The sequence below is a fragment of the Hyperoodon ampullatus genome (assembly GCF_949752795.1).
Source record: "Hyperoodon ampullatus genome assembly, chromosome: 11".
Classification (NCBI taxonomy): domain Eukaryota; kingdom Metazoa; phylum Chordata; class Mammalia; order Artiodactyla; family Ziphiidae; genus Hyperoodon; species Hyperoodon ampullatus.
The window spans coordinates 61,406,304-61,428,015 of record NC_136924.1 but is presented as its reverse complement, the minus strand read 5'-3'; the positions used below and the strand labels follow the sequence as shown (position 1 = coordinate 61,428,015).

Below are 21,712 nucleotides of genomic sequence, written 5' to 3'. Positions count from 1 at the left end.
TCCCTTAGCAGTCCCTTCTCCTGGGATTTCTCCTTCTCAGCTGGAGTGAAGAACGCAATTCTCCACTGTCCATCTAAACTGCCTTCTAAGCTCAAATCACCTGCCCACTCGTGTTTACTTTGCAGTTCAGGGGGTAACGTGTATGTGTGCACATCCCATGCTGCTGTTTCTCAGGAAAGGCTAGAGTGTGTATCACTCCTGTCCTCTCCCTGCCTAAGACTTGACCTGGGGAATCTGTGTTCCGTTTATTGTTGCTGTCTCTGGAGATCCTGGGAGGGTGTGGTGGTGGAGACCCTCTCCTTCATGTTGACCTTTACTTTGATCCCAGAACTTCAGAGCTGACTTGCTGACACAGAGCCTGCCAGGGAGGGGGCGAGGGAGTGAGGAGCAGAGGTGAACTGGGGAGGATTCTGAGGCCAAAAGTGGAAAGGGGCTGCTGACTAGAAAGCCCCACAAAGGGGACTGAGTCAGCTGGAGATCCAGAGCACTCGCTTAGCCCTTGCTCTGTCCAGGGGCCCAGATAAATCTCTCAACTTTTCTAATTTGCAAAAAGTTCCTTCATTTCTGCTCCTCAAGCCCCAAATTACCATGGCAGGAAGGACAGGGCTTGTGGATGGAAGAGACCAACCCCCCTTCCCAAGGAATAAAGATGAAGGCTCCTGGAACCATCTTAACCCATTAACCCACCTGCTATCTGCCCAGTGTCAGGTACAGGGGGAGGGGGAGATGTAGTAACGCAGGAAAATTGTGCTCACATACCAAAAAGGTGCATCCCGATGAGCCTGGAATCTGAGGACAGCTACAGCTGTGCCTCTTCCCTGCTTCCCTTCCCGGAGGCTGGAGGATGGGGAATTCCTGAGGATGGGCCCCAGTGGGCCTAGCTCCCTGAGGAAGTGATGGGAATACCAGGGACCCAGCCTGTATCTTGGTCACCTAAGCCTCACCAGATAGCCTTTCCGAGGAAGAGATCTTTAGGCTGCTGCACTAGGGCACCAGCCCAGAAGGAGAAGCCTCCCCTCCCAAGAGGGTCATTGCAACATGAGGACCAAGGGAGCCTCTGTGGCAGCTCCGGCCCCGCCTACTGTTCCTGGGTGCTAATCCCCAGCACAGACCACTCAGGAGAGGGGATTGGCTGAGGAGCTTGAAGAGGGGGCGTCGCCACTATCGCGCCCAAGAGTTAAATAGGGGCTGGGGCAAGACGCTCTGGAGAAGGACGCTTTTGCGGGTTCCCGAGCCAGACCATGACCCAGACCCTCAAGCTCGCTTCCAGAGTGTTCCACCGCGTCCGCTGTCCTCCTGAGCTGGGCTCCAGAGGCTCGGACTCAGCGCCCCGGGGCTTGGCGGACATCCCAGGCCCCTCCACGCCCGGCTTCCTTGCTGAACTTTTCTGCAAGGGGGGACTGTCACGGCTACACGAGCTTCAGGTAGAGGGCACCGTTCTCGGGACTGAAAGCTGGGGAGGTTGGCTTTAACAACACCCTAGTGCAGAACGTAGGAGGGAGGGCCACTGAGAACAGATGCCCATGAATTATGGAAAAGACAAGTTGGGACTGGGGTCGGTGGTTCGCCAGGGGCGGAATCTGTCCCAACACCCAGCAGAGGAGTGCGTTCAGAAAGCGCCTTCTCGCTGTGCAGAATTCTGGAGACTCGGTTAGATCCAGGACAAGTGCGCGGGAGGCACGTCTGGCTTAAAGTTAGTGCGCTCCTGTACATTCAGTGGAGGCTCGTCCTGAGATGGACAGTCCACGTGAGGAACCTTTAGGGGTTTCTCCGCCCGGGTGACCAAAGAGAGATCCAGAATGTCAGCTTTGCACCAAGTACCCCCTCCCCGCCCGCCCCCCCCAGCCCCCCGTTTTGCCAATCACACTCAAACTTCCTAGGGATGGGAAGTGAGGGAAAGAGGAGGAGGGGTTTGCAGCATCAGAGCCTTACACTGCTTGGGAGCAGAAGCTCCCTCTTTCACACCCCAAACAACGCCCTTGGCGTTGGCACGAGCCGAGGTGGCAGTTGCCGGTCCGGGTCTCCAGTGTCCGCTGCTCCTGTTCTCCCAGGTGCAGGGCGCCGCGCGCTTTGGGCCGGTGTGGTTGGCTAGCTTCGGGACGGTGCGCACTGTGTACGTGGCGACCCCTACACTCGTCGAGCAGCTGCTACGACAGGAGGGACCCCGGCCCGAACGCTGCAGCTTCTCACCCTGGGCGGAGCACCGTCGCCGCCGCCAGCGGGCTTGCGGACTGCTCACCGCGTGAGTCCTCTGGCCCCAAAGCCCCGACGCCCAGCTGCGTTCCTCTTTTGTGGCCGGTCTGGAGGCAGTCTGGGGATGTGGAGGGAGGTCGGTCGTTTCCCCCAACCTTCTGGCAAATCGAGGTTTCCACCCCTGTCTGTTTCGCCCAAGCTCAGGTAGAGCCCGGCTCTCGCTTCGCTTTCCGCTCTTTTTTTTGAAGCCAGAATCCTGGGAACTCACGGAAGGGGCTGAGGCACCAGGATCTAGATGTAAAGTAAGGTTCTGTGACTCAGCTTACCCAGGAACCCAGGCCCCTCCGGGGCAGGAAATGAGTAACGAGGAGGGGGGGAGGAGGGGGGATGGAAAGCGGGTGCAGGCAGGGGCAGGTTTCTGTACCCCCAAGGGAACAGACGCAGTCCCCCTCCTGGCCGCCCCAGCCCAACACGCTCCTTCTCAAGCGCAACCAGCCCCGTCGGGCCGCCTCTACACACCACCGTCTGCCCTGATGCGCCCCTTCTCCGCACCCCCGCAGGGAAGGCGAAGAATGGCAGAGGCTCCGCAGCCTCCTGGCCCCGCTCCTCCTCCGGCCTCAGGCGGCCGCCCGCTACGCCGGGACCCTGCACGACGTGGTCGGTGACCTTGTGCGGCGACTGCGGCGCCAGCGGGGACTGGGCGCTGGGCCGCCCGCCCTGGTTCGAGACGTGGCAGGAGAGTTTTACAAGTTTGGACTAGAAGGTGAGTCCCTAGACAGGGGCAAGTGTAGGAGACACCTGGTCCGGGTCTCCCGGTGCCCTGACAGCGCCCCCTCCCGGCCAGGCATAGCTGCGGTGCTGCTGGGTTCCCGCCTCGGCTGCCTGGAGGCCGAAGTGCCGCCGGACACAGAGACCTTCATCCGCGCGGTGAGCTCGGTGTTTGTGTCCACACTGTTGACCATGGCGATGCCCAGTTGGCTGCACCGCCTCGTGCCCGGACCCTGGGGCCGCCTCTGCCGAGACTGGGACCAGATGTTTGCATTTGGTAAGGCACGGAAATAAGTAGGAGTGGGGGAGCATAGAGCTGTTCAGCGGTAGTGAGGCGTCCCTGTCCCCTGTGCCCGCAGCCCAGCAGCACGTGGAGCGGCGAGAGGCCGAGGTAGCCATGAGGAGCCAGGGAAAGTCTGAGGGGGACACGGGATTTGGGGCGCACCTGACCTACTTCCTGTTCCGAGAAGAGTTGCCTGCCCCGTCCATCCTAGGGAATGTGACGGAGCTGCTGCTGGCCGGAGTGGACACGGTGAGGTCCTCCCTCCATGTTGGGAGTCCCACTTCCGCAGCTTAACCTCCTCAATCTCAGGGGCCATTTTCCTGCTGCAGGGGATCCATTATGGTCCTCCAGGCCAGCTTGGCTTAGCACCTCCTGGGTTCCAGACTGCCTCAGATTCTGCCGCCTAGGCTGGGTCCCCACTCTCAACCCCTCTGACTCTCTCACCTGTCCCCTCAGGTGTCCAACACGCTCTCCTGGGCTCTGTATGAACTCTCTCGGCACCCCGAAGTCCAGACGGCACTCCGTTCTGAGATCACAGCTGCCTTGGGCCCCAGCTCCAGTGCCCACCCCTCAGCCACTGCTCTGTCGCAGCTGCCCCTGCTGAAGGCTGTGATCAAGGAAGTGCTAAGGTGAGGGGGCAGAAGAGGAGAGCTAGAGAAGATGCTGGGGAAGCGCCGGGGAAGCAGCTAGCGGATGGGAGCAGGGAGAGAGATCAGAGGAAAATGGTACTTTACGCCTGGCCAAGAATGGGTTTGGAAGTTGGGGGGGGTGCATGAGAGGGAGGCTACAGCCCCCAGCTTCATCTTGTTGTCTCCCTTTTGTGCCCTGCAATCCAGACTGTACCCTGTGGTACCTGGAAATTCCCGTGTCCCAGACAAAGACATTTGTGTGGGTGAATATATTATCCCCAAAAATGTGAGTAGAGCCTATGGGCCCCTTTTGCTGAGCCATCCCTCACTACCTTGGGACTGTTCCTGTTCTCAAATACTCCCAATAAGCCCTTCAAACCCTCTCCTTGGCCTCAATGCCTCTCTAGGATATAATGGGGCAGTAGAGAAAAGTAGCCCCAGAAAACTTCCACATCACAACCAACCAGAGCCTGCCTTAGTCCCAGTCCATAGATCCTGTTCTCTACTTCCCTCCTGGCGTTCCTGGGCCCAAATGGACAAGTCTGTGTTCCTCCCTCACCAGACGCTGGTCACTCTGTGTCACTATGCCACTTCAAGGGATCCCGCCCAGTTCCCAGAGCCAAATTCTTTTCGTCCAGCTCGCTGGCTAGGGGATGGTCCAGCCTCCCACCCATTTGCGTCTCTCCCCTTTGGCTTTGGCAAGCGCAGCTGCATGGGGAGACGCCTGGCAGAGCTTGAGCTGCAAATGGCTTTGGCCCAGGTGAGTGATCTAGATCTTCTACCTTCCCCAGACTGGAGCTCTAAAGCCATGAGCTCTTCTCCTGATAGGCATAGGAAAATATATAAGACTTGGGAGACCTAATCCTCTGAAATATGTCAATCCCATCATAGGCCCGGAGGGTGAGCGAGGGTATTTGGACTATCTTTTTCCCTACCATAATCTCTTAGCATCACTAACTAAGACATCCCCTGCCCGCCACAGGTGCCATTCCAACACTGACCATCCTAACACTAATAATGCCCATTACCAATCAAGCCCACCATTGTAGACCCCTCCCATTCTGATAGCCTTCCTCCTCCCTTTCCAGATCTTGATCCACTTTGAGGTGCAGCCTGAGCCAGGTGCTGCCCCAGTCAGACCCATGACCCGGACTGTCCTGGTACCTGAGAGAAGCATCAACCTACAGTTTGTGGACAGATAGTCCTGTGGAAGCACACTGCCATCATCACCGTTTCTCTCATCATAGGGGTTTATCAGGCACAAGACCAAGATATGTGTATTCCCCTGTGGCCTATCTGACCAAACTGGTTAGAAAGACCATAGCAAAGTGCTTGAAGCAGCCCTGATCGAGGTATGAAATATGCACTTGGCCTGACCCAGCAAGCCCTGAGAAAACCATGGTCCATTTGCCTGCTTAGCCCTTCTGGTCAAATCATATGCATCCTTCAAGGGCCAACTCTGATTTTAACTAATAATGCTGGGTGGCCTGAGGAAGAATTCGACCACTGGCCTTTTGGGGCTTCACGGTATTCACTCTTGCTGCTGGCTAAGCACTTATCATGGCATGAGCTAAGTAATTGTGCATCTGGTCTGCACCTGGTTGATCCTCTCTCCTTGCACGTGAGCTCTTTGAGAGGACGGATGAGGGCTTATTCTGTCTTTATACACCCTGCCAGGGCCTATCCCTGACTGGTTGACACCATATCGATTCTCAGATTGTATTTGGGCAATGTGGCAGAAGGGATAAGCAGCTTCCCAGGCTCTGTCTACCCTGCTCCTTCCTCATCTTGCCCCTAGGAAGGTGAGTCTATCCTCACCTGGTGTATGATTTTAAAAAAATTCTCCTTGGCTCTCTGGTCACTATTAGGTTTGGCTTGTCCCACCACTTAGGTCACAGGCAGAGATATCTTTGGACCTGTCCCTGCCCAAGCCTTCGTTTTATATATTGAAGTTTTTAAATATTCAGTTTTTAAATTAAAAAACAATTTGAATGTTCCATCCTTGACTTTTGACTGACTTATTTTCCACTCTCACTTCCTGTAAGACCTGGAGGCCAGACCATCACACAAATCCTCCACTTTGGTTTCTTAGGTCCTGGGAGTGACCCCATAACAGTGGGAGGTCTAGACGCCTGGGAGAATGGCTTGCATCACAAACCCAGACACATTTCTTTTTTTTTTTTTTTTTTTTTGCGGTATGCGGGCCTCTCACTGTTGGGGCCTCTCCCATTGCGGAGCACAGGCTCCGGACGCGCAGGCTCAGCGGCCATGGCTCACGGGCCCAGCTGCTCCACGGCATGTGGGATCTTCCTGGACCGGGGCACAAACCCGTGTCCCCTGCATCGGCAGGCGGACTCTCAACCACTACGCCACCAGGGAAGCCCTCCTTTTTTTTTTTTAAATTAATGAAGATACTTTTAATAATTACGGCCATCACAGATTGAGGCAGTGATTTAAATTACAGAACTGTGGTCTAAGTAATTTAGCAATTTTCTTTAATTTTTTATTTTCTTACCTTAATCTTAAAGACTAACCACAGAACTTACTATTCACTTGTCATTCTACATTTAATTATCTCCAAAATATAGAGAAGATCATTGAGGACAAGATTTTATAAAAATTTGGGGGACTATCACAGGTACATAAAGAGAACTAATTATTAAATTATTCTTTATGTTTGGTCAGTTTTGCCAGACACATTTCTATCTGTAGTGGGAACAGCCAAGTCTGGCTCCCTGTAAGAGATTAAGGGGATGGTGGTGAAAAGGAGCTTCAAGGGCTAGGCTGTTAAAAGGGTGGATAGGGACTTGCTGAGACGGCCAGAGATGGCTGACTCTTTGGTAGAAGAGTGCTTTTGGAACCTGGAGTGCCAGGACCAAAGGACACCCTAGCATGGACACTCTGTCCTCTCTGGAGAAGTTGCTCCAAGGCAATTTCCTTCAGAGAAAGACAGGGATACAGACAGAGAAGTGAAGTCAGACATACAGGATGAAAGCCAAGTGTGGAGGTGGCCAGGAGCTCTAGGGCACCAAGGCAGGAGAAGAGGGGTGGGCAGCGGAGCCTCTGTTTCCCTGAGTCAGCATTCTCTGGCCCCCGCCAGAGGCTGGGCTCCGTTCTCCCCTTGTGATGTATATAGATTAACTCATCTTCCATCCAAATACATCTCTCAGCACGTTCCCTGCAGCTCCTTCTGTAGCCTAGCTTACTCTCCCCGTGTCAGGACTTGTTCCCCTTCCTCCTGCTCCCCTCCATTCCAATTAGCAGATGGAGACAGAGATTTCACTTCACACTTCCCCCTCCTCTCACCACCTCAGCCCCTGCCCTAGACATGGCTCCCTGACTGCAGAAACTCCGTCAGCCACTGGCCTTCTGGGAGGTATCTATTTATGTAAGACCTACAGAGGGGCAGGGTATACCCAAGGCCCTGTGCAGAGACGAAGGTTTGTGTGCACTTATTGCCCCTCCTCTCAGCTCCTTCTCTACTGGGTTCTCAGTCTCCACCCCCATTCCCTACCACTAAGCTCAACTTGAACCTAAGTGCCCTGATTTTTAGCAGCTTTGAGCTTGGAGGGGAAGTAACGCCCAGCTTCCTCTCAGACCCTTTTCCCTGGAATCATTGGGGAAGATTTTGCACACCCCCACTCCTCATGGGAAAATAGGATGGCTCACTTGAGGAGGGCAGCAGTTCTTATGACCCCTCTCCTGGACAAGAATCTCTTAAAGGTGGAAAAAGGAAAGGAGAGAGGACCCTACAGATCGCTGTTCCCAACTTCCATACCAAGACCTCCAATGGTCCTGAAGGGGAAGGGGACATACTGTCTCACCGGGCCTCGTTTTAGGACGCAGGGCGGAAACAGAGGCGGTGTGTTTGTGTGTAAGTGTGCCTATGCTCTTGGGCATGTCTGAGCCTCCATGTGCGGCCATTGTTGGGGGACAGCCCAGGCTTGGCACAAGCCTCAACTGTGTCGTAGCTACCTAAGCCCTGTCTGCCAGGATAAGAACTAAGAGTCACTTGGACTTACCATCTCCCTTTTGGTCTCGACCAGCTATTCTGTGAAAGGCAAATCAGTGAAGTCTGGCCCTTCTGTCTCCCCAGGTGGGGAATGTGGAAGGTTATCTCTCTGGGAAACGATTTCCCACTGGAAAAATGGGAGGCCCAGCCTCAATCCTCTCTCCAATTTGATCCCCTCCAAGGCTGGAGGTGCTGCACTTCAACACTTCCAGGTAACTCAAACCCAATACAGCTTTGGTTCCTATATTCCCAGGTGAGTCTGGGTGCCAGCACTGTGGACAGCGACCAAGACCCCTTTTGGAGAGGGATGGAGAAGACCATTTCCTGGGCAAGGATATGTGACCTTTAATAGAGAAGCACTGTCCCCAAAACATCTCCAGGGAGAAGGCAGAGCAGAGTCTTCCCTGAGAGAAGGACCAATAATAGGAAAGGCCTCTGAATCTGACTTAAGCAATGTTATGAAGAAATTATTTTAATTGCTGATGAATAGTTCACGTAAAAGACAACATCATTCATATAATACACAGCCCCAAGGCCTCAAGAGAAAGGGACCAGGCTTTAGGCTGACAATTAACCAGCCCTTCCCCAACTTTTTCTCTATAAACAACAGCCCTCTATGCTGCTGCCTCCAAGCACAAAATCTTCCAGTTAATATCACTAGCTGGGGCACAGCAGGATCAGACCTGTGACCCTGAATTGCCATAGCAGTAGCTTAAACTGGGGTTGGAGACTCATAACTCTGAGAAATTCTGTCTGTCTCACTCCAAACGAGCCCAAATTCACTGCATACCACTTCTCTGGGTGAGCACACTACCTGGTAAGGATTAATAGAACCCACAAGATCCCCAGAACTAGAAGGATTGCTCCAGCCTTCCCCATTCCCCAGTGTTTAGGGGGGCTGGAGGAGCTCTCATTCTTGCAAATAACCACTATCCTTCACATGTGCAGTGTCTATTTCCCCTCATATTTTCCGTATCTATTATAACATTTAACACAAATTTCCAAGGCTCTGTGCAACTCCAGATGAAAAACATTTTGGAATTTGTTAACCAGCTATTATTTGAAATAAATGGACCATCAACTAGTCTAGAGATCTTTTTATGCTATCACTGATTTTCTTTGCAATGGCATTCAACCTATCCCTCATTTATCCTCAGTCCAACCCTATGAGGTAGACAGGAAAACCACGGTGGAGAGATTTTTTTTCTAAATCACACAACACGCAGGTGTCAGGTCCACCCCTTAGATACTTTTGAGCACTGCCACCTAGCAGCCAATGTGAATTATTCACCACCAAGTGGGAGTTACACCTCCAACTCAGAATCCACTGCTGCATTTGGGATTTGCAGCCTCTGCAGAGAAAACTGCCCACACCTCCCAACCCTCCAGAAAAGCCCCAGATGAGAAAGGAGTCTCCACGTGCATATAAATGATTCTTTATGCCCTCCCCCCATGCAATCGGGGGTGGAGCAGGGGGAAGTACCCCCACCCTCATGCAGGGAATGGGAGGTCAATGTATACTAGTCTTATTGCCAGCTGCCCTGTGGCCATGGGGTGGGGATTGGGGGGGGGTCTACAGCCCCTTTCTTCTCGCATTGGACCCCCTTCACCAAGTCACCATAGTGGAGCTGGGGGGCTGGAGGCCCTAGGAGCTGAGGTAAGGACGGTTCTCTAGGGAAGAAAAGATGCTCTCCCCACCTGCCCACTGGCTGCCGCAAGATGAGTGTGGGGAGTTGTCAGTGGGGGCTGGAATGTCATCCAGGCACCTCTACCCAGTGGGCAGTAGAGGCCAGACAATGTCTCCAGCTTGAGGCTGCCCACAGAGATCCTCAGTGGTGGGGCAGTGTGCCCCAAACACCTTGTCCAGGTGGTACCTCCAGCAGCCATGACAGCTTATCTCTGGCTGATGCATTGATTCAAGATCCCCACTCCTGGAGTTTAGTTCAGACTGTGGTGACCCTCATGACAACCTCACGGCCAGAATGGGAACTGGAACGGGAATCTGGTGGCCGCAGCTGTCCAAGTAGATGCAGGATTGTGTAACCACAGCGCTGAGGCAAGAGCGTCCGCATGCGCTGGGCGGCCAGGGGGCGGTTGGTGGCCCCAGTGGGGGGGCCCGTCCGTGAGGTCCTGGGGCCCGGCTTCCCTGCCGTCCCTCCCCCTGCATCTCCTCCTATGTCCTTGGTCTTGTCGTAATTCAGGACCTTCCACTGCTGGTTTACTGCCTGCCAGCGCTTGAAGATACGGTAGACAGAGGAGCCTTCATGGACGATGAGGCCTGAGCAAGAGGATAAGAAATCCAGGGTCAACTGCTGCCCAGACCTAGGCCAGAGGTACTTAAGCAAGCATTTCTTCAGGGGGAGGAGACAGGGTTTGCAAAGGGCCTGGAGAAGCAGGGAAGGGAGATAGCCCTAAAGGCCCCCAATGGTAGAAAAATGTGGCCATGAAACTGAGAGAATGGGCAGGGAAAATTAAGTGTGTGAGTTGGAGGAAGATGCTGAGCAGGTGAGAGAGAGGTATCCTCACCTATGCAGACGACATCCATGAAGCCGTACATGCCGTAGCAGATCTGAAAGAGCAGATCTTGCCGTTGCCACTTGGCTGAAGGGCTGAGTGAGGACCAGATGAGCCAGGAGATGCTGGCGACAAGGAAGAGTGAGCCCAGAACTATGGCTGCAATCTGGACTTTCTCAATGACCGTCAGGGAGATGGCCTGCCACTGTGTGGGAGAAAAGGCTCCAAAAAGTCACAGAAAGAGACAGAGGGCCAGATTAGGGTGGCCCTGAATAGAAGGATGCACCAGGAGCCTTCCTGAAACCCTTCAGGCAGGATTAACAATCTGCTTCTCTGTGCCTTGATCACATCTAGAATGTGGCAACTCTCACATTGTTTGAGACCATTTTCTGTCTTATTTTAGAAAGGCATGATCAGGTAGGTGCTCTGAAGCCCGAGCATCTAGGTTTGAATTCCAAATCCTTACTCCATTACTTACGGGCTGAGTAACATAACTATTAGGATTATTATGAAGATTAAAAGAGTTAATGCACACCAAGAACTTGACACATAGAAAACTCTACATGTTTGCTACCAGCAGTAGCAGCAGCACTACCATCTTTTCCTCTTTTGTTATCCCAGGGCCTGGAACACAGGTGGCGCCCAATAAATGTCTTTTCGAGTAAATGAAGGAAGGGAGGATTTACAGACAGACACGAAATTATGACAATGGTAGGAAGGGTGACTTTGAAAGCAAGAGTAAATGGATAAATAGGCTCCCTGGAGGGTCCCTGATTCTAATTGCTGAAAGGCCCTTGCCCCAGTCTCAGAGTTCTCCCCTTGCACCTCACCTGCAAGGGATTCTTGGTGCTGATCGCCAGGACCTGGTACTTGAAGTAGCAGAGCTCACAGCTCCAGGAGCCCCGCTCGCTGATCCAGCGGATGAGGCAGGGCTGGTGAGTGCAGCGCACGGAGCCGTCGCAGCGGCAGGGGCTCAGGAGCTCCCCCTGGAGGAAGAGTGAGGAGGGTTCCTGTCAGCTATCGCCACCCGACCCCAGTCCTCTCCACTACAGGAGAGGAAAACCTCCTCTCCAGGTCAGTCAGTCTCCCACCTTAAAAAAAAAAAAAATCAGGCTTTTCACCCAAGACAGGGCAAGAAGCTAAGGCTGCAGCCTAAAAGAAAAAAATTAGAGCTCAAGGTAAACTTCCCTGGCCCAATAGAAGAGACATGGAACGGGACTGGGGGGGCGGGGGAGGGTTGGCCGGTGAATACTGGGTCTTCCCTGTTTCCAGAGTTTGAGGAGGGTGCTCTTTAAGGGTTCCCAAATGGAAGGCTACCACTTAGGATCTGGAGAGACAGGAGGGAAGGGTCAGAGCTTCTGAGCCATGCCCCTAACCCACTCTCCATCACTGTAAAGTATTTTACAGATGTGGTGCAGACTGGGATAGGTTACAGCCCTCAGTTTCCACGTATCAAAAAGGGGGAAATCCTAAGGGTGTGAGTGGAGGGTGTTCCCCTTTAATCAAAGAGTAATTTCTCACGACATAGAGACCCCCCCCCCATACTATCCCGGGACAACTTTGTCCATAACATTTAAACAGAGGATATTCTTTGGAATGAGAAGGAAAGTTGTGGAATGGGAAGTGAAGAAAAGTGCCCCACGTAGAGAACTATTGAGGAAGGCAAGGGCACCGGCTGGGCCCCTCCCTTCAAGAAGCATTCTCCTCTCTGCCCACCTCCCAGAGGATAGGCCCTCTCAGCCTACAGAGACCCTGGGGTGAGAGAAGTGGGCGAGAAAGGGTGTCTCAGTTAAGGGGAGAGATTTTGAGCCCTCCCAGGAGAAAGCCCCACCCCTTCCTGGGGACCCCTGATCCCCCTCCACGCCAAATCTGCGCTCCCGGAGTCTCCAGTCAAGCCCCCCAACCTCACTCCATTTGCACCGCGGGCGCTGGGTCCCGCCCAGCTTCCTCAGGCCCCGCCCCCTGTTCCCGGTCTCCCCGGGCGCCCCAGGTGCGCGCCCCACCCCTCCCCGCCCCGCCGGATGCCCGGGCCTTACCTGCTCCGGGCCCTGGAAGCAGATTCGGCACTGGGGGGTTCGGAGCCCGCTGTCCAGGCTGCTGCTGAGCGACAGGGCGTCCAGCGCGCCCGGGGGCGGCGGCGGCGGCGCGGGCGGCGGCGGGGGTCCGGCCCCCGGCTCCTTGTCGCCGGCCAGGCCCCGGGCCCTCGGCTGGGACCCGTAATACTCCTCTTCGTCTCCGTCGCCGTCCCGGGTCGAGCAGCCGGCGAAGGGCGCCCAGCCGCAGCCGCCTCCCCCGCCCCCCCGGGGCTGCGGCTCGGCCCGGGGCCGCCCCCCGCCCGTCAGCACCAGCAGCTTCAGCTCGTTCAGGAACATGCGGAGCCGAGACTTGAGCATCGTCCGGGCGCCGGGGGGCGGGGGGCGGCGTGCAAGGGGGACTCTCGGGCGGCTGGGGGAAGGGAGAGGACAAGGCCGGGAAGGGGGCGCGCGCTGGAGAGCCGAGCCCGGCCGGGGTCTTCGGGGCCTGCGAGAGCCGTTCACTGCTGCCACAGCCGGGTTTGCGGGGCTTGCGGAGCCGAGAGGGCTGGCCGCCCGGGGGCGGCGGGGCGGGCAGCCATGGCCGGGGCAGTGGGCGGGGAGGGGGGCTCAGGGTGTCGCGCCCCGCGGGTCCGGGTCCGGGGCGGGCCGGGCTCCCGGGGTTACGCGCCCTGGTCCTCCTGCGGCGGGGCCGCCCCCCATCGCCGTCCTCCTGGCCCCAGTCCCGCTCCGGCTCGCGGCTCCGGCTCGGCCCGTGCGCTCGGTGGTGGCAAATGGCGGCTCCTTCCGGCGGCGGCGGCGGCGGAGACCCCCCCGGAGCGGCGGGCGGGCGGGGCGGGAGCCGGGGAGCCGGTGAGGGATGGAGGGAGGGGCGGGGCGGGGAAGGGGAGTGGAGGAGAAGTGGCCGCGGCTGCGCATCCCCGCCCTGCCCGGCACGAGCAGGTGTCCCCAGAGGCGGGGGCGAGTGTGCGAGCCCGGGGGAGGGTGGAGGGAGGGGAGTGGCCAAGGAAAGGGGGTGTGCGCACGGGTAGAATAGGTGTGTGAATGGGGGTGTGTGTGTTGGGGGCGTGAGCGGGTGAGGATGGAAGGTGAGTGGTCAAAGACGCAGGTGCACCAGGGAGGGAGAGGCCTGTGCAAAATGGGAGTGTGCAAAGCAAGCAAGCTATGCAACTGTCAGAGGTGAGTGAGCAAGAGATGGCCTCAAGCAATAAACACTTTTACACAAAAGACTGAAAAGTGTGCACGGTGTGTGACTGGAAAAGAGATGAGTAAGGGATCGAATTGGATTGTAAGAGAAACAGAAGTGTGTAATTGTAATGTGTGAGGGAGGTGAGTGAGCAAGGGAGACTGGAGTGCTAAAGGGATGAGTGTCTTTCCTGGTATTCTCCTGACCCACCACCACTGCAACTGAAGTGAACAATACGTAACACACACACATGCTTAGCTCTTTGCTTTTATGGGGGTCTTGACCCTGAGAACCAGTTGTACCCCGTCATCACATTATTTCTGCCTTACACTTACATCCTCCCTCTCCTCTCCTTTTCAGTGCTTAGAGAAAAGGAATTCCACGGGAGCTCACTGGGTCAAACACAATGGAAAAAACTAATTAGTAAAAGGGTAATTAACAGGAGAAGGGAGGGTATGTAATCAGGGACAGACTGTCAAACTAAGGATCCTCAATAGAAAGTGATTAAGGAGAGTAATGCTCTTATGAAGCATTCAAATATTTTGGATGGTGGATGAATGAATCAGAAAAAGGGGCTGGAACCCAAGTCATCATAGAGGATGGCTTCTATTTTAAAAACAGTGAGTGGAGGGTGAGGCTAAAGTGGACCCTGCTGGTGTAGGATGGAAGTTTGACACACTCAGAGACACTTAGCCTTCCAGAAGGTTTACAAACCAACCAATCCTAGCAAAATAGCCAATGAAACATACTCCTCACAAGCCCCTTAGCCAGTTAGGACCTTGAAATTTTTCTTACTAGTGTCCCAGTTGCCTTTGCCAGCAAGGGCCCAAAACTACAACCAGCAGAATGCAAAGAGGGGGAACCTGTACTGACATGTCTTCCATTTTGCCCTGGAGCATGGTTTATATTAACCTCAAGCCTGAACTCTCACATCCTCAGGCGGATGGTTAAGGAGAATAGAAGTTAGGGCACAAGGAGAGCAAAAGAGTAATAGAATGGTTTTAGATTTTAGACAGTTTATCATAAATGAGACACTGATTCCTTCCTTCCCTTATTCCCATTCCCCCAAAGGGTTGGGAGATAAAGAAGTTGGAGCCAGTAAGACAAGGGAAGTCAGAGAAACTTGCCTGTTGTCTACCTAGATGTCTGTGAACAGAGGCTATTTGGGACAAGTCTGTTCTGAGGAGGGGCAAGGGCTAAGAAAGCTTGCAATAGGGGAAAAAAGGGAAACACAACGACCCCGTATAAGGAGTCACAAGGTGTTGCAGAAGGGCACAGTCATTTTCATGCAGCGTGGTGGTAACTTCCTTGCACATGCTCACTCCTATATCTATCCATCTATATGTGTTGTATATAGTATCATACACATATATATATACATACACACATATGTCATAGCATCTTACTGCAGAAAAGAACCTTAAAGGTCAAGGATTCCTGTTTCCAGCTCATCAATAACGTCTCCGCCAGAAGGTATCTGGTCTCTGCCTTAACACTCCCAGGAAGAGGTGAAAGTTGGGAAGAGGTAACGGCATTACCTTGCCACTCTTCCTGTTGGATTACTGTATTAATCTTCCTTCCATCAAGCCTTTAATCCTAGTTTTGCCCTCATATGGGTACTGTCTACTCCCTATTTTATATGACCACATATAAAATATGTGGCTGTATCTTTACAGATAGCCTTATCACTAGTTTAAAGGACACACAAAAAAACCCCACATAAATACAGGAAGCAAGCACTCAGTAAAAATTTGTTGAATGAGTGAAACAAAGACACAAATGAGAATATGTTTTTCCGATAGCGGTGGAGCAGAAAGACGACAGCACCACCTCCCGTCCCCCGACCCACCTCCCCGCAAGGAGAGAGAGTGAGAGACGGGTAGTGAGACTGGAGATGCACTCAGGCTCGGCTTCCAGCCCAGTGTTGGGAATCCTGGGTGGCCCAGGTTGCCATGGCATCGCGTTGGACTCCACCCTCTCTCTTCTCCCGCCCCACCTCCGAGCCAGAGTTACGGCAGCCAGTCACGTGCCCTGCTGCGTAACCACACCTCTGCTTCTCCAAGCAATGTCAAGCGGTCACGTGTGATAGCAACAGATCACGTGGTTGCCATCGCCCCTCCGCCCCTTTCCCCTCCCCGCTCCCGGCTGCCCCTCTGCGCCTGAGTAGTATGGTCACGTGCTCCGAACGTCCGGCGTTCGCCCCGCCCCCTCGATTTCCGCGCGCCTCTTTGGCAGCTGGTCACATGGTGAGGGTGGGGGTAAAGGGGGCCGCTCTATCCTGCGGCCTGTGTCTATGGTCGGGCCCGTAGCGTCCAGCTGCCCCGGACCGAGCTCGAGTGTATGGCGCCGCAGGAACCGGCTCCGGGGCCCCGATAACGGGCCGCCCCCGCAGCTCCAGACACGGGGTGAGGTAAGTGTAGCCCTTTCCAGGAATGGAGACCATACTCGCCCTCCACGGCTTCCTACGCGGGTTGGTTATGGAAGGGTCGCTCGAGGGCGGGAAGTGGGGCAGGGTGTGATATGTTCCTTTGTGGCCGTAGGAAGGTGCAATTTCAGGGACTGGGTGTAGGGTCTTCGATGTAGGGAGTGTGTCGTGTGGCATTTCCCTTGTGCGGGGTTCGATCGTCCCAAAGGAAAATGCATTTTTTTATTCTAGGAGCTCACGCGGCCGGAGGGGTTGGGGTTAGGGTCATTGTGTTACCTGGGAGTCGGCATCATGGAACTTTGGGAAAGGGACGGGATGCTGTTGGTGTTGTCTTTGTGATGTCTTTTGTGGGAGTCACTTTGTTGCTGCAGGCTCATACCATCCGAACTGTGGAAGGAATTTCGGTGGTAGGAGCCTCTGTGATTGTAGGGTCTCCTCTGGTCTGAGAATGGCTACCCCTCGATATGAGCCAGTGGCTGAGATTGGTGTTGGTGCCTATGGGACGGTGTATAAGGCCCGTGATCCCCACAGTGGCCACTTTGTGGCCCTCAAGAGCGTAAGAGTCCCCAATGGAGGAGGTGCTGGAGGGGGCCTGCCCATCAGCACAGTCCGTGAGGTGGCTTTACTGCGGCGGCTGGAGGCTTTTGAGCATCCCAATGTTGTGCGGTGAGAAGATGGAGGGTTGGGAGTGGGTAGTAAAAGGGAAAAGACAACCTAACCTATAGGTGTGGAGTGGTGGTCAGGAGAGAAGTGGGGACCCTGAGGGAATAGAGGAGGCCATGTTGGGTCAAAGATGATTGCTCAGTGAGTTACCATTTGTTCCGGACAGGCTGATGGACGTCTGTGCCACAGCCCGAACTGACCGGGAGACCAAAGTGACCCTGGTGTTTGAGCATGTGGACCAAGACCTAAGGACATATCTGGACAAGGCACCCCCGCCAGGCTTGCCAGTGGAGACCATCAAGGTGAGTAAGGTGGGCAGACACTGAGAGGTAGATTGGGACCTTTGTAGTAGCATCTGTTGTGATTTCAGGTATGGTGCCTAGTTCAGTTTCTCTGTACCTCCCCCTTCCAAACCAGGATCTGATGCGTCAGTTTCTAAGAGGCCTAGATTTCCTTCATGCCAACTGCATCGTTCATCGAGACCTGAAGCCAGAGAACATTCTGGTGACAAGTGGTGGGACAGTCAAGCTGGCCGACTTTGGCCTGGCCAGAATCTACAGCTACCAGATGGCACTTACACCTGTGGTCAGTAGAATGATGGTAGCCAAAATGGGTTCTGGCTGGGGGAGGAGAGTGATTGCCCATAGCAGTTGAGAAGGCATTTGTTTTTCACATCCTTGATTTTAGTGAAGCAGTTGTGCTTCAGGGTAATTCGTAGGGCCCTCATCCACTCTTCTTATTCCCGTTAGGTTGTTACACTCTGGTACCGTGCTCCAGAAGTTCTTTTGCAGTCTACATATGCAACACCTGTGGACATGTGGAGTGTTGGCTGTATCTTTGCAGAGATGTTTCGTCGAAAGTATGGGCCCCAAGTATCCTGAACATCTTGAATTTCCCAAATCTCATATTCATAAACCACATCCATACCCTGCCCACTCTTCCACTTGAATTCTACTGGCCACCTTGTCCGTAACCAGCAGCTCTGAAATGTCATGGAATTAGGAATTTCGTAACCCTTTATTCTTCTTACCCTGTGTTTTGGGCCACTAAGCAGTAGTCGTTCTACTACCATATCTTTGAAAATGACTGCTACCTAAATGAATGTCTCTCTTCACCTTAGGCCTCTCTTCTGTGGAAACTCTGAAGCTGACCAGTTAGGCAAAATCTTTGAGTAAGTGACCTGCAGAGGGGAAGAGTTTTCCATTCTGAGTCCTCCTCTTTCTGCTGAGCCCTGAATGGCAACTGTCTCTGCCCCTGGAGATGGGGGCTGGAGAAGGGCCCTCCTGACCAGAATTCTCCTGTTCCCCATAGCCTGATCGGACTGCCCCCAGAGGATGACTGGCCCCGAGATGTGTCTCTACCCCGAGGAGCCTTTTCCCCCAGAGGGCCCCGCCCCGTGCAGTCGGTGGTACCTGAGATGGAAGAGTCTGGAGCACAGCTGCTGCTGGTACTGGGCTTGGGCGTGGGCATGGGGTGAGATTGGGGTGGAAAATGGAGCAGGATAAAAGGGACCCAAACACATGGTGGTTACTGAGACTTGTTGGTGGATGGGCTAGTTTTTATTGCTGCTTTGAATGGCTGTCCACAAAGAGGGATATAGAAAGTAGCCCATCCCGGGTATTGTTGGGGGTGAGCAGAAGTCTTTTTTCATGGTTTTCTGACCTTTGCCTCCCTTCTCAGGAGATGCTGACTTTTAACCCACACAAGCGAATCTCTGCCTTCCGAGCCCTGCAGCACTCTTATCTACATAAGGCAGAAGGTAACCCAGAGTGAGCCATGGAATGGTTGCAACAGAACCAAGAGAAGAGAAGGCAACATTTCCCTTCCTTTGAACATTTGAGTGGAGAGACCCCCACTAAGAAGGTGATCTCTGCCTTCATCTCTGAGGCTATGGAGACGACTCCAACTTTTTATAGAGAATATTTTGCTGCCTTAATGACATTCCCCTCCCACCCCTCCTTTTGAGGCTTATCCTCTTGCCCCCTCTGTGTCCTTACACCAAGGGGTATGTCCCTTGTTCTTCCCCTTCCCTATACCTTGATATTGGGATCCTTTTTTATACAGGAAAAACAACAAAACAAAGAAATCTGGTCTTTTTTTTTTTTTTTTTTTAATGTTTCTTTCTCTGGTTGGCTTTGCCGTTTGGGGATTTGAAAAAACCATCTGGAAGATGGAACTTCCCTGCACATTCTCCTTAGGTCACAGGGCCTACATAGTCAGTGGAGCCCCTCAGCTAACTAAAGAGAAGAAAAGGCACTTACGTTGCTTCTTTGATTATGGAGTTTAAATGGTTTTTATTTTTATATTCACTGAACTTCCCCAAACCGAGTCCTGCTTATTACAAGAGTGCTTGGTTTTCTCTCTGGATCTGTCCCTGATTTACTCTTGGAGCAAAGATGTGTTGAGATGGTCTAGTATGTGGAAGGGAGAAGAGGGGAAACAGCCAGGAATGACTCCAACCCCCATCCCATTTCATGCACTGCCAGGAGCTTCCCATATCCACTTAGGGAGAAGAGGAAGGAAGGTTTTCCTTTATTCCTTATAATCTTGCTCCCAACAAAACATGTCAAGGCATAAAGCCTAGCTATTCAATCATCTTTAGGGAGCGTGGCAAAGGGCCTTTCCTTTTTCTCAAACAAAAAGGGCTATAGACCCCAGGTTTTCCCTAAGGGAGGAAGAAAAAGCTTAGGGAAAGCAGACAGCAGGAGAGAAGTCAGAAGGGTCCAAAGTCTCATAGAAAGGCACTGGGGTTGGCTCGAGGATCCTTCTGATTCCGAAATCTCATTGCTAGCCAAACACCAAGGATCTGTAGAAGCAAAGGGAAAGAGATAAGCACCAATTCTGAATCTCTGGGGCTAAGACTTAGAGATGTAGAGAAAGGACATAAGGGAACTAGAGAATGTTACCTCTGTAAAGCTAAAGAAGAGTCCAACACCCCCCAGGATTTTCAGGGCTTCATCTGAATGCTTAAGAAACTTTTCTCCACACATCTGGCACGTGGGGCTCCGGCTCTTGCAGATCTGAGGATAAAACACACGTATGTGTGTTCAGAGGATGCAGAATTGCTACAGTGCTCTATCGTAATATCTATGGTGAATGACCCTAGAAATTATCTTCCAGTTCCTGATCAGTACCCTACAGACTGGAATCTCACTTGGCTAATTCTCTAGTCTCTGTATCCACCCCGCCACTCCCACCAGCACACAGCCCCAATACAAGTGAGCTACTAGAGAGAGGCAATCACATTCAAACTCAAATCTGCCAGTTTGGGCATTGGCCTTACCCAGTGTCTGTCCATTCCCGCCCCGGCACCCTGCACCCTTTCCCACACCAACTCACTGCAGTGCAGAAAGCATAATCTTGTTGGTCCAGGGTTGTGAGGTTGAACAAGCCACAGCAATCAAAACTTCTTTCCAGTTCATCCCGGGTCTTGTTGCTCATGACCCACCAAGAAGCATTGATGACATCTGTCTGGAGGGCATAGGCAGAAGGAAATTATTTGCTGCTAACCTTAAGAATCCCTACATCCTGATCCCAGTTCAAGTGCCTCCGTTTCCCTGTTTGAGTGAAGGGAGTTAACATCCTTCAGAAGCAAGGGTGCAGACACAATGATAACTATCCACTTCCTCTGGATCATCCTCATGGACAATAAGCCAGACATCCCAGAGGAAGCAAATGGCTCAAGATTCTGGAAGTAGTGGACCTAAGAATGACCTCTGGGGCCAGACTGAGAGTAAGGAGTTAGTTAAAGATTAGAGGGGGAAAAAAATCAAGTACTTGAAAGGGCACCCTCTTACCTGTTTGCTTAGGTTAATAGCCAGACATGAGCAAGAGATTCCAAACTGGAAGACGAAGACCAAACCAAGGATGATCATGTACTGAGAGGAAGAGTTATGGAAAAAAAAAAAAAAAAAAGTCCTAGATTCTTTTATGTTCCACCTATAATAACTATCTGATCTAGTCATAGAACTTATAAAATTATGTCAGTTGAAAACAATAAAATCATCAGCTTCTGTTTCATAGAGTATGGTATAAGGGAGGGCAAGGAGACATATCCTCAAGATCCCTGAGGTCTCCTACCCTTGTCACTAACTTCCTAGCTGACTCGGCCCTCCCAAGAGCCCCAGTGCCCCCATCACTTCAGGTCAGGATACAAAGAACAGCAGTACTTGGTGGTGGTTGACAGCACCCACCAGTCCAGCCACTGCGATGAGAAGAAGGAAGACTCCCACAGCAATGACTCCTCCGATGATGTGGATGCTGGACACCAGACCCAGGCCCTTAGCCCAAGCAGCCACTCCAATGAGCAACAAGCCTACCAGCTATGGGAAACAGAGCAGGATACATCTCAAAGAATTCTAGTGTGCACCACAGCCAAAGGCCATGGCGGGGGGCGGGGGCGGGGGCGGGGCCCGGGGGTTGGACGAAAAAGGAGAACTGAGTTTTGTGTGAATGAGGGAGAGGAGGTGCTACTATCAGGACCGGGAGCATCTCTGGGCGTTCCTCCCTTCAGAGGTCAGAACGGCTGGGATAGAGGTGGGAGGTGGCAGGGATAGTAGAGTCTATGAATATAAAATAGAACATTTAGCTTCATCCATCACTTCTATTTGGGAGAAACTTAAGTTCACAAGAGGGAGAGCTGGGCCTTTATGCCCACAGCCTTCAGTTCATTACCCTCACCCCCAGACAAACCCTCTGATCACCGGAAGTCTCCCCTCATCCCACGGAAGTCCCCAGGAATTCCCTCTTCGCCGGAAGTTCCCGGGAATCTTCCCGGAATCCCCAGTACACCCCTCTCCCCATGGGAAGTACCCTAGAGATTCTCCCTGCTCGCTTTTCCGCCCTGAAGCTTCCCCCACCTCCAAAACCTCACCATGTAGACTACGTTGAGCGCGCACAGCGCATTCTTGGAGCAGGCAAAGCCTCCGCAAACCATCTCCCCGGCTTTGGGGACCCAAGTGGTCCCAAGGACTTGGGGGGAGGGTCGTGGGTACCGTCTTCTTGGA

The 21,712-nt window shown here is 53.2% G+C and overlaps 4 protein-coding genes across 5 annotated transcripts; 2 read left to right on the top strand and 2 right to left on the bottom strand.

Annotated features, from left to right (window-relative positions):
- Positions 1-1,241: 1,241 nt before the first annotated feature.
- CYP27B1 (cytochrome P450 family 27 subfamily B member 1) lies at positions 1,242-5,075 on the top strand (the record flags this gene model as incomplete). The annotated part of the gene is made up of 9 exons (XM_079714185.1): positions 1,242-1,424; positions 2,052-2,242; positions 2,754-2,956; positions 3,038-3,238; positions 3,321-3,493; positions 3,701-3,873; positions 4,081-4,159; positions 4,436-4,633; positions 4,962-5,075. 9 exons carry the CDS (start codon positions 1,242-1,244, stop codon positions 5,073-5,075), a joined length of 1,515 nt encoding a protein of 504 aa, XP_079570311.1.
- Positions 5,076-9,828: 4,753 nt separating this feature from the next.
- Positions 9,829-12,792, bottom strand: MARCHF9 (membrane associated ring-CH-type finger 9; the record flags this gene model as incomplete). The annotated part of the gene is made up of 4 exons (XM_079714665.1): positions 9,829-10,163; positions 10,412-10,604; positions 11,230-11,385; positions 12,436-12,792. 4 exons carry the CDS (start codon positions 12,790-12,792, stop codon positions 9,829-9,831), a joined length of 1,041 nt encoding a protein of 346 aa, XP_079570791.1.
- A 3,684-nt stretch (positions 12,793-16,476) lies between these two features.
- CDK4 (cyclin dependent kinase 4) lies at positions 16,477-19,255 on the top strand. The gene is made up of 7 exons (XM_079715935.1): positions 16,477-16,709; positions 16,873-17,008; positions 17,124-17,291; positions 17,456-17,565; positions 17,827-17,877; positions 18,018-18,153; positions 18,387-19,255. The coding sequence occupies exons 1-7, from the start codon at positions 16,492-16,494 to the stop codon at positions 18,477-18,479; spliced, it is 912 nt and encodes a 303-aa protein (XP_079572061.1). The 5' UTR covers positions 16,477-16,491; the 3' UTR covers positions 18,480-19,255.
- A 155-nt stretch (positions 19,256-19,410) lies between these two features.
- On the bottom strand, positions 19,411-21,642 carry TSPAN31 (tetraspanin 31; the record flags this gene model as incomplete). 2 transcript variants are annotated; one of them, XM_079715844.1, is made up of 6 exons in its annotated part: positions 19,411-19,512; positions 19,613-19,726; positions 20,046-20,177; positions 20,504-20,584; positions 20,861-21,028; positions 21,580-21,642. In XM_079715844.1, the coding sequence occupies 6 exons, from the start codon at positions 21,640-21,642 to the stop codon at positions 19,438-19,440; spliced, it is 633 nt and encodes a 210-aa protein (XP_079571970.1). In that variant the 3' UTR covers positions 19,411-19,437. The 2 variants fall into 2 exon arrangements, with proteins under 2 accessions (XP_079571970.1, XP_079571971.1); XM_079715845.1 differs by lacking the exons at positions 20,504-20,584; positions 20,861-21,028.
- Between the last annotated feature and the right edge of the window lie 70 nt (positions 21,643-21,712).